This window comes from Helicoverpa zea, chromosome 24, assembly GCF_022581195.2.
Source record: "Helicoverpa zea isolate HzStark_Cry1AcR chromosome 24, ilHelZeax1.1, whole genome shotgun sequence".
Lineage (NCBI taxonomy): Eukaryota > Metazoa > Arthropoda > Insecta > Lepidoptera > Noctuidae > Helicoverpa > Helicoverpa zea.
Genome location: NC_061475.1, coordinates 5,212,370 through 5,224,285, shown reverse-complemented (window position 1 = coordinate 5,224,285; position 11,916 = coordinate 5,212,370). Strand labels below are relative to the sequence as shown.

The 11,916-nt window shown below is 34.7% G+C and overlaps 1 protein-coding gene across 1 annotated transcript; it reads left to right on the top strand.

Annotated features, from left to right (window-relative positions):
• Nucleotides 1–128: 128 nt before the first annotated feature.
• On the top strand, nt 129–2,307 carry LOC124642173 (glucose dehydrogenase [FAD, quinone]-like; the record flags this gene model as incomplete). Its single annotated transcript, XM_047180486.1, has 2 exons — nt 129–251; nt 502–2,307. Coding segments are annotated over 2 exons (1,443 nt in total), but the record flags the coding sequence as incomplete, so codon positions are not given.
• Nucleotides 2,308–11,916: the final 9,609 nt, after the last annotated feature.

The following is an 11,916-nucleotide window of genomic DNA, read 5'->3' as shown; positions in this document are numbered from 1 at the left end:
TTTGTATGTCTATAATTTCACTACCAAAATAAATATATCGAATTCAACTACGTATCTAAAATCTACGATTTCATAATTTGGTGTAACAAGCAGACTGTTTTTTTGGTCATTAACTTTTGATCTCATGGTGTTTCAGAGGGAAGACTATGGGAGGATCGAGTGCCATAAACTATATGATATACATGAGAGGCAACAGGAGAGATTACGACAGCTGGGAGGAGTTGGGCAACCATGGGTGGAGTTATAGAGAGGTACGTGTTTTACTAGTAATAAGGTCACTTTATGTTCGTCTCGTATGGGATAAGGTGGGATATCCTTGTATCGTCATTGAAAATACGAGTATTAGATGCTACGAATCCCTTTTTCGGGAAGATAGGAGGATATGTAATTAATATTCCATAGTAAATAGATTCGTTACAATTTAGTTTTCATATGTAAATGAAATATTGTCTTTCAGTCAGTAAGCAAACGGTTAAAATAGTATTTGTTTATATGTTACAGGTGCTGCCGTACTTCAAGAAAGCAGAAAACAATCAAGACGTTGAAGCCCATGATACTCACTACCACGCAACTGGTGGTCCTATAAACGTTGAGCGTTTCAAATACTTAGATATCAACTCTTTGATGTTAGTAGAAGCGTTCAAAGAAAAAGGCCTACCAATCACTGATTTCAATGGCGAGAATCAATTAGGAACTGACATAGCTCAAACAACAACAAAACTAGGTCAAAGAAACTCCGCTAATAAAGCTTACATATCCCCAATAAGACATAAAAGACCAAACATTCACATAATAACCAATGCTTTCGCAACTAAAGTTCTCATTGACCCCATCACAAAGGAAACATATGGAGTAGAATACGTAAAGAATGGACAAATATTCGCAGCTCATGCAGATAAAGAAGTCATTCTAAGCGGTGGCACAATTAATTCACCAAAACTGCTGATGTTATCTGGCATTGGACCAAAATATCACTTAAAGAGCCTTAATATTCCCGTGCTATCTGAATTAAGTGTAGGCAGTAATCTGCAGGATCACATTACGACCGATGCTTTAACTATGGCGCTTTCAAATAAAACATCAACAGCTGTGAGTGGAGAACAACTAATGGATGAAATTCGCAAGTTCCATGACCAACCTTTGCCTAAAAATGGACCTTTAGCTTCCACTGGAACATTGACTGGCACTGCTTTCATGAGCACGTATTATCATGATGATGTTCCAAATATGCAATTTCATTTCGATGGAAGAAACGTTAAAGACTTTTATGCTGACCCAACTACATACCTAGCCACAAATATATTTCCTTTAGCGTTTTACGATGGCTTATCGGCAAGACCTTTACTATTGACACCTAAAAGCAGAGGATTTATTTTACTGAATACCACAGATCCAGTATTTGGGCCACCATTGATTTACTCAAGGTTTTTCAGTGAAAGGGAAGATATGGAAGCGTTGATTGAGGGCTTGAAATTCGTTGTGAGTTTAGAAGAAACTGAAGCATTTAGAGCGAGTGGGGCTAGATACGTTAAAGTACCAGTTCAGGCTTGTTCAGATTATATTTGGGGAACGGATGAGTACTATACGTGTATTCTTATTCAGTACACTGCAACTATATTCCATCCTGTGGGAACTTGCAAGATGGGTCCTAAGTGGGACAAAGAAGCTGTAGTAGACCCAAGATTAAGAGTCTATGGTATTGAGAAACTTAGAGTAGTAGATGCTTCCATTATGCCATTGATTGTTAGAGGTAATACGAATGCTCCAACGATAATGATTGCGGAAAAAGCTTCAGACATGATAAAAGAGGAATGGTTATAAATTATATTAGTGCCTAACTAGTTTAATAGGATATTATTAGTTTACTTAGGTACTGTTCTAGTGCTTCCATGTAAAAGAAAAGGTTTACCAATTTGCAATAAGTGAGCAAGGAAAGAGCTTCCTTTAATCCGAAAAAAATAATTTTGCTTTCGGTTTAAACTATTAGGAGAGACAAAGGCATTTTAGTGCGTTCTTAGAATAAGAAAATGAAGAAGATTGTGTTGGATCCACGGGTTTTTAAATATACTTACTAAAAAATACGTCACAGCCTCGCTCAAAAAGAAATGAAAAAAATACTTACAAGGCCACTTCGGATACCAGTGACCCCTAAAATTTATAATTTGCATTATTTTCTAGCATTTAAAAATTTTTAACCATCATAAAGATTTTTATCTCAAAACATTGCAATTAAACGAAACTTATTACAATAATTACGTTAAGTAGGTTTAATGTAAATAATTGTATATAAGTGTTTTATTTTATATCGAAACCAAAAAGTGTTCTTATTTTAGTTTTATAAGTAGACTTAAACAGCTTTTTGAAAAAATAAATTTTATATTTAATTTTTAAAAAATATTGTCTTTTTTTGTCAACTGTCCAGATATAATACACTGATTGACGTGAAATATGTTTATCAAAAAACCAAAGCTTTGTAATAGATTGTAAAAGCAAACTTGTAAAAAACGTTTTCATTGCTGGCAACTGAAAACTGCTAGACCGATTTCATTCGGAGGCCTAAAAAAAATGAAGTCTAACCTAATATATTTTTATTAGTGAGCATTTTCTTTTATACATGTGTACGATAATTATTTTATGCTACCAAAAAATGCATATTTTTTTTTATAAGTACAACTTTATACACTGGTAACTCATTGTATTTCACTGCCCCAGTTACTTCACAAGTTGTAAAAGTGTCTTAGTCTTCCAAGGTCAGATAACAACAAATCTTGTGGACCAATGGTGACGGTCTTGAATTATAAGTCGTAGGTCAATGTTACAATGCAATTTGTTACATAACTATTGTTATTTACTAAATTAGGGTAACAAACTGTCTGTGACCATTTTTAAACTAAACTTATGAAAATTGGTCCTTCAAGAATTGACAATAAGGACCAATTTTTTCATACAAAAACGCAAGTATTAAACAGTGATAATTATGATAGATAAGATTTTAATTACAATATGTCCTTATTTTAATATTTCATTTAAGACAATCATTTTGATAATATCTTTGTTTCCTGAAAATCTTGCAAATTAATGCAAATTTTCACGCAGAATATTGAATTTCAATGCGAGCAATCGCTCAGGTCTCAAGACACATTTGATGGCAATTTCAGATATAACCTGAGAATCGACTTCATATGAAAGAAGTATCCTTTCTGCTGAGATTTTAACGTTCATATATCTTAGGAATACAAACGCTAGTAGGCAAGTGAAACAAGAAAGTTGGAAACAAAGACCAACATAGTGCGGTCGAATCGCCTACCAAGACAAGGTTTGGGCCAGTAAAAAGGAAGAATTATTCGCTAGCTCTACTCGATTTTGGTCCTTTTATATGCGGCTAAAATTGAGTGCTAATGTTAAATATATTATGTAGTTCTAGGATGTAAAGTTTTGTCACATTTTGGCATGTTATCTATTTAGCTGCATTTCTGCATTAAAAATCTGAATAGATTTTTAAATGATATCAAAATTAGTTTCCTTAGGGCTTAGGGTTTTGGTGAAATTACAAAGAACTTCTAATTTATCGTTCTATTAGGAACTGTACTGAAACATTCATTTCATGATTTTGATAGTACATTCTAAATCATTATTGAATAATTTATTTTAAGCATGCAATGCATGTTGACTAGCAGTTCTTCAGTTATATGTACGTGCATTGCGAATTAAATTATTTAGTATTCGCTTTTAAAATAATCAAATGAAAGTTAAATGTCATCAGATTCAACCACTCTTTATCTAAATGACCTTATATTGAATCATCATTCTTATATTCAACGCGATTCAACACGAACAGCCAAGAATTCTTTAAAGATTACACGTATTTTATAAAAAGTTTTGTAACTTAATTCTATTGCAGTTCAGTAAGAACTGTCTCAGATTTTACCGCACTTTTCATAGCCTCGACCAAGACCCATCTGCCGTTTCTACGCTCCCATTATCTACTTCCATAAACTGCTGAGAAGCAAACAATCTGTAGAGTCTGTCCTCACTCTAAAATCACGACCACACTACTTTGATCTCCCGTCCCCCCCTCAACAATCGAAATCTGGAGCGCTAAAGTACATCTACAGAAGAAACGATAGTTCTATCTACACTGGTTACGTTATAAATTTTACAACGCCATAGACTTAAAACTTCATCAAAGAGCTATAAATAAACAGGAGTGCGTCTTCCGTGGTTTGGAACGTTTAAAAGCTTCGTTTTAATACTTGTACGTGGGGATTTAATGGTTATTAATCTTTAGTTCGATAGCAATGAATTGGAACTGGATTATTTTTAGATTGAAATAGTGGATGCATTTCTATTATTTCACAAATAAACTTGCATTTTTATGTTATCGCATTTTCACCTGAATAAAGTATTACTGCAAATATTTTCAATTCTGCTAACAGTGGTCTTAGGTTTTCAGTTATGATAGGCAATTTCCACAAAATTCTAAAAACATCTTGTTCGTTTGCTTGCTTGAAAAATTCTTTAATTATATACTACTACTATACTCTTCTAACTATTTTGCTGTGTCCATCAGGGTCCATAATTGTGATTACCTTTATTATTTTATATTTTCCACCAAATGTACATTATGGAATGCAATAAATGATATGATATGATATTAACATAAAACTTTGTCAATCTCTAAAATTAAAAAAAAAAAACACGTTTGTATTCCCAGTTGTACTTACTTGTAAATAAATCCAGTAAATATATGACGAAGACAAAATATACCAATGTATAGAAAACACACAACTTATAACAAGCCACCCCTTTCTAATGAAGACAGCCTTGTACTCCAACTTAGCAATCAAAAGATATTTCTGAAAACAGCACAAGTTTTCCAGTAACGACTCCCATGAGACACATTCATATAGGTACAAAGTCTATGTACCCAATTTTGAACAAAGCATTCTCAACTTACTTCTAGGACTACTTGTTGTTGTATTAAACGTCAAAGTTTTTGAGATTTATTCCTTCAATACAGATCTGTGTGCTTTAGGTAAAATTTTTTGAAGTCTGGCATTGTCAACGTTAAGTATCAGTGAAGGAGCTGAAAAGTACGTGTTTTACATGTGGATTTGTATGCTTGTTTTTTTTTTTTACTTTCTAAGACATACACCATTCTAGTTATTTTACCCGAATCCCCAATTAACTGCTTCACCTTCAACAGACAACATTTATTTACCATAGAATTCATTTATCTTCCATTGAATACTATTGACTAACATAATTTTCTAATTTTATGTGAGTAAAAATAACAATCCTCCCAAAACCAGTCCAGACACAGGAAAAATCCCTCCCGAAAAATTCTGGAAACAAACAAAACTGCCAATTCACTTTCCCAGCACAATTTCACTAATAACAAAGCAGTAAATCTGTACGTGTTGACAACATAACGAGATAAAACAACACTAGTGCAGCACGCGGCGCCGCCCGTGCGCCACCTAATTGTGTGCTCTTGTTAAAGTTCACTTTACACCTAGGACAAGTTCTAGAAGAGACAATAAAAGGTAAAAAAGATGAAAAAATAACATTAGGTGTCCAAATTTTTAGTTATGTCTTACAACCTTTGGTGCAGCTTATACTTGAAATTAAAGTAAATGAAAATACTAATGAAAAGGATAATTAAGTAGATAATCATGTTTTAAAAGAAGGTGGTTTAAAGAGGCTGCTGAATCGAGAAGTTTTTGACAAAATTACAGTTAGCAGGCACTAGAGAGTAATGAGCAAAGATAGGAAGGTGATGACAATGATGATGGTGCATTCCGCAGTATGTCATATTGTGCTTCTCTAACAATAGGTACAATATCTTAACAGTTGTCAGTTCCAGTATTTCTAGGAGACTGTAGTCCAGTGCGCTCGTCTCTGATTTATATACCATTGTCACGTACCGTAACGACTTCAAATACCTACTGATGATCGTTAATCTTGTGACTGTCTGAGCAATGGTTTATTTAATTATTTGCTTCAGTAAAATAAATAGTTACTTTAATTTTACTGTTGCACTATGTCTTTTTATGTTTTAGATGCTCATTTTTTTAATCAAAATTGATGTTTTTGACAAAGACTAGACGTAAATATTCTGAAACATATTTTGTAGGTTGAAGCAATTTCAGATGACTGAGGAAGCGATGGGAATTGTGTGATAGCGTATATGACGCTATCACACAATTCCCTATAAAGAATATTTCATAAAATATAAGACAAGATGCATACGGCTAACGTGTCCGGCCCAGTTCCACTTCAATGTTGCCGCCTTTCGGCCTACATCAGCAACTCCTGTTCTGGAACGTATAACGGTATTCCGTATGCGATTCGTCCGTTTAATGCCTAAAAGGCTACGTTCCATTGCTCTTTGGCAAACCTTGAGTTTGGACTTCTGACACTCGGTAAGAGACCATGTTTGCGCACCGTAGGTTAGGACGGGCAAGATGCACATGTCGACTAATTTTCGCTTGAGTGAAAGGGGAAGGTCCCCTTTCATGTACTGCTTCATGGACCAGTAGCACATCCGGAAAGATGGGCCACTATTGTCACCCAGTGGACACCCCAGGATGGACACCGCAGGCGGGGAAGGCCCCGGAAGAGATGGCGTGACGAACTAGACGCCTACTGTCGAGACTGGTGGACTCGGTCGAAGGATCGGGAAGTGTGAAAGCGAGATGGGGAGGCCTTTGCCCAGCAGTGGGACATTATAGGCTAGTAATAATATAATAATAAGACAAGATAGAGAAGTGTGGGAGAAGAAGACTTGTTACATGCTACAAATAAAAATCGTGATAAAGGTAGAAGGATGATGATGACGACGTATGTATAAGTTTTCTTTATCTACACTCTAGTGCGGCGCAGACTAAAAAATGCAACATTCACTTAGCTGACTTAAATTAAAATCGTTTAAAAATAATTGAAATTCCTCCAACTCGACGAGTTAACAATACAAATAGCAGCAACGACTAAAGACAAGACAACGGACAGATTTGTGTCCCTAACTATACAATTGACTCTTAATTAACAGAACTAAGTGCTAACCGTCTTGGTCTAGCTTTATTTTATCTAGTTGTTCCATTAATTGTATTTGAGTTGGAAACGTTTAGTCCGTACAAATTTACTGAGGATACGACTTAAGTTTATTTGGAATTGTAAGATGTCTAGACTGTGATCACAGGAATTTTGACAGAAATGGCAAACGAAATAATTACTGTTCTACATTTAATACATGTATTTACATGACGCGTATCGTAAGCCTAAAGGCCTGTTTTGCCACAAAAAGTAGGTAAATCATAGGTAGTGGCAGATTAGTAACTATCATCCAATAATACTTGACCATTGTCCATATTGCCTTCTCTAAAATGTCGCACATTGTACACTTTAACGTATAAAAGTTCTGCTTGCAGTCTTTTACAGATCTTCACTTCATGTTATTGAAGAGTCTCCACTCCAGAACCCGTTTGCTCAATCGATAGTCAGTACTTCAACGACGTTAGTCAAAATTATTTTAGAAGCTAAAGCTTTTAGTAGTAATGAAGAAACCAATACACCTACGCATCCACTTACACACACCAACACAAGTATACCACTAAATGACGTCGTTCCTTAACACACACATACACAAAATACCAAACCATAACGTCTAGGCAAGTACTAACAGCTATTAATTAATAGGAAACGATATTACAGAACCGCATCAGCTGAAATTCCTGCCTATGACATTTGTAAACAGACCCTTACATAGAGTTGGGTCAAATATTAACTTATCTACTAGTTGCTTTACGTGTGGGGTAGAGAAGAGGAGTCCGCGGACAGTTGTAGTGGAATGATGACTTCATAAATTATGCTTTGGCGGTATATGTTGAAAGTTGCTTGAAAAGTACCTACTTTAGAAGTTGGTTCTAGAGATAAATATTCTTGTAGAACGATCTAGTGGTAGCATGATGAAACTATCTTTGATGAAGTCCCGGGTTCAATTTCAAATCTTACCCAACGATTTGATTAGTGCGATGATGGTGATATTTGGGAAGGGCTCTCAGAAGGAACACCTCTGTGAGGAACGAGTTGAGGATTGATTTAAAAACCTTTAAGTGATATAAAAATGCAGTTTGATCGTGCTTCTATATTTTGACACCTTTAGTGCCACTGACCACTGCCCATTAAAGACAAGTAAACAGAAAATTTGTCTCTGCGATTTGCATTGGCTATTTTGATTTCAGCCATCTTCAAAAAACTTCAATATTTAATACTCAAAATCATTAAAAGGCGAAAAAACAGCACCAGATTAACATCACTCCAAAGAAAACAAGCAAACAGTAATCAGTTTTTAGGCCACATAACCACGCAATCTCTTCGTTTCCACCACACGTTGCCGCGCTCACACGACGCCACGGCCAAATTGCTCGGAAGTTCGTTCTTGCTCAAGTTCTCCAAAACATACAAAGCTTAATGGATTACACGTCTTGTTTTACTTGACGAATGCTAGCTTTGTGCTGCATGTTGTTTTATGAGAACGATTTCTTTTTGTCAGAATTGTGAGTCAAGTTTACTGTTTTCGTTGTTGCTGGAAATGGGGTTTGGAGGTCTGGTGAAATGGAAGTGAAGAGTGACAATGGTATTGGTGTCATTGAAACTATTGGTAATTAAAAACTAAACTTTTTAAATTATAATGAAGAAGATTGGAACATAATGATGACTAAAGAATTTGATGTTAAAATTCAGACATTTTTGTGTCCAAGCCGTGCTCCAGTTAAAAGCTTCTATTTAAATTAAAATCATCAAGTGATTTAAAATTAAAAATTACAATCACAATGAAAATTAAGAATACTCAAAATCAAAACAAAAGAAATCTGCAAGTAAAAATCCCAGACACTCCTATAAAGTAATTAAAGGGAATTTAAAGCATTATACCGAACACAGTAGACGCATTTACCGCTGCGAATTAATCCACGTCTTAAAGTATTACTAAGCCAATTATTATGCAAAGGAATTCGTAAAAAGAAAGTCACTTCGCCCTAACGCAAACTCAGGCAAACTTTAGCTCGGAATAAAGGCGGATGCAACTTCAATATGAAATTTAAATGAGACTCGTTCAGGTAGGTACTCTAATTCCCTTGCAACATCCACCTGTAACTTCATTCAAATTCTCCGCCTAGTTGGAATTAATTCTTGTCTGAATTATGTATTTTTAAAATGGTCGGATTCTATTTGAATGTTTAAGCTTTACGGTTGAAGGTTTGCTCCCAGGTTAACGCTGTTGTTATAGGAGTCTACTCATTCTTTAGTATTCATAACTTGTACAATATAATGTCTATTCTACTCTTTTTTAACTGTATCCACAGCCTACACATATATTTTTCTCATGTTTCCATCCACTACTATAGTTTTTGTCTTTGTTTGAAAATAAGAAATATAAAAACGAGAGATTACGTTCAAAGCTTTAATTTCAAGGTTACAAGACAAAAGTATTTTAATCTCTCCTGGTAACAGATTATTTTGAACCATTTCTTTTTCAATGTCTTAGTTACAGGGAATCTGTAAGTGGTCGATTAAATTGATGAAAGTCTCCATTTCTTAAATGACGTTTTAGGTAGCTCTGCTAGTGCTATTAGTCATATCATCATTCGCCTTGATATGCAAGTTAATCAAAAATACCTAACAGAAAATAACCTCGATTTATCTACTCCATTTCCAAACAGTTCGTACCTATGCACAAAATTCAAATAAACGATAACTTACGAACAGTTATTACGAAGTAATTTCTCTAAACAATAGCGAACCGAAGCTGCACCATACGAGTAAAGTTCTTGTATAACGCGCTAGTTGCAATTTGTTCTTGTTGCTATGGGACCAACTTGCCTAAAGTACTCCGCTACAATGTTTGTGCTTAGGTCATATTCGCAAATTGAAGTGTTGTAGTTATTTTTATTTGGCTTGTAGTTTCGATATGACGGTTGTTTCGTTGGTGGAACATATGTGATTGTAGGAATAACGTTATTGTTTCCTTCACTCATTAGATTGCTTATAATCTCTTCTACTTTTAAAGATATTTGCAAAGCAGTAGTGACCCAACTAATTTTTTGATTTAAGGTCAGTTTTTCATAAAGTGCAATTGTGTGAAAGATTTGGGACTCAGTGTTTTTCAAAGCCTTTCCAGACACTCGAAAGACAAAATCAGCCTATTAAAATTAAAACAAACAATCAAAAGAGAATTTCTAAGCAACATTTCACAACTCTTGACACGATGGTGAAATAACGTGGTGTAGAAAATAAGCGAAGTGCCAGACCATTAAGTGTCGCCTATGGCACGCGAGATGTAGCTTAACTAGTGACGGGCGCGAGTCACGATAAAATTTTCTGTAAACGAGAAGACATAAAAGTTTTTATTTACAACGATGAAAGAATGAAATTAAGTGCAGTTACGAAAGAAGACAGCGCAATAAAGTTTTGAAAAGATTTTTTGTTTTGTTTCTAAAGGTGTCTTACAAACTATGAAAGTGTAGAAAAAAAGAGACTCTATTATATTTAACTTAAGTTATGGATTTTTGATAGTTCTCCCAAAGACTGTAATTTTGAAAATGCCGTAGCCTGCGTTTGACTTAACAACTTCTTCAGTTTTAAAACAGCTTCAAATAAATATCATAAAATTATCGTGCAAGTTATCGACTCAGGAACATCACTAAACACTTCTATGCAACGACCGTAGGACAATGGTTCAAGTCGTACTAGACTCAAATTGGCGAGTGGAACCAAGAAAGCAAAATAGGGACTGCACAATACTACAATATTACAGACAGTGATTTCTGAGCAAATAATGGAAGACAGTAATGGAATATTATGAATAATTTTAAAAGGAAACAAAATTAAATTCATTGAAAACGAAGTCAGTGTTCAATCGATTTTGAACACGTTTAGTTTATATGACCAATTAACAATTTTAAAACCAACGTTGTTTGTCGCAAGGGTTTCTTAGATTTTTTCAGAATTATTAATCATGTAGGTAAGTACCTCAGAAGGTTTAGATCCTAATTTCAATAAAACCAGAAATTGTTGAGTCAAGATGATTAAGAGGGCACAGCTGTGACTACTAAGAAATAATTATGAACCTAAGATTACTGCATTGTTGTTCAAGGAAATTCACATTTACTCCAAATGATTACAAGCTCGCATCAGTTGGTGTCTTAGTACGACAAAGTTTCTTGGTCGTGTCTGACCCAGTTCTGATTTTATACAAAGAGATTTTTTTTCTGATAAAATTTTAATGTAGGCTTACTTTTCTGTCGAGAGTTCCCTAAACATTAAAAGAGTTATTCGTGATAAAAGATGAAGGAAATTACATTTTTATTTTGTTTGAATAGTGCTGAAACTAATAATCTAGATGCGATTTTAATAACATATACGTCACCATCCTAATGCTTTTCAGTACGAGTAGCAGTAGCTTGTAACCAAAAGGGGACTGGGAAACGAAGAATTGCGAATTCGAGTCACTTGTTAATTTTTCCCCTTATTTCTTTGGTTAACGCATTAATTTGGTAATTAGACCCATATCATTCCGGTCTTAATGAATATTCATTCATTTTTGTTGGCGTTCCTTGACTTATCCTACTTAAGCATTCCAAGGTCAATAAAATTCTGTGAATCAACAAATATATACGCCGCTAATGAGTATTTGCACTCTTTTGAATTGCGATGTTCCCATATTTATACAGCATTTTAAGAAGCAACATATAGTGAACTAATAATTTCAAACATTCACATAAGGCCATTATTAAGGTTACACTCCTATCTGCACAGCCTTTTACCACTGCACAAGAACACACAAAAACGACTACCTATCTGACCTCCTCAACCCAGCTATATAGGCAATCCGAGACCCCTTATTAAGGACTGGTT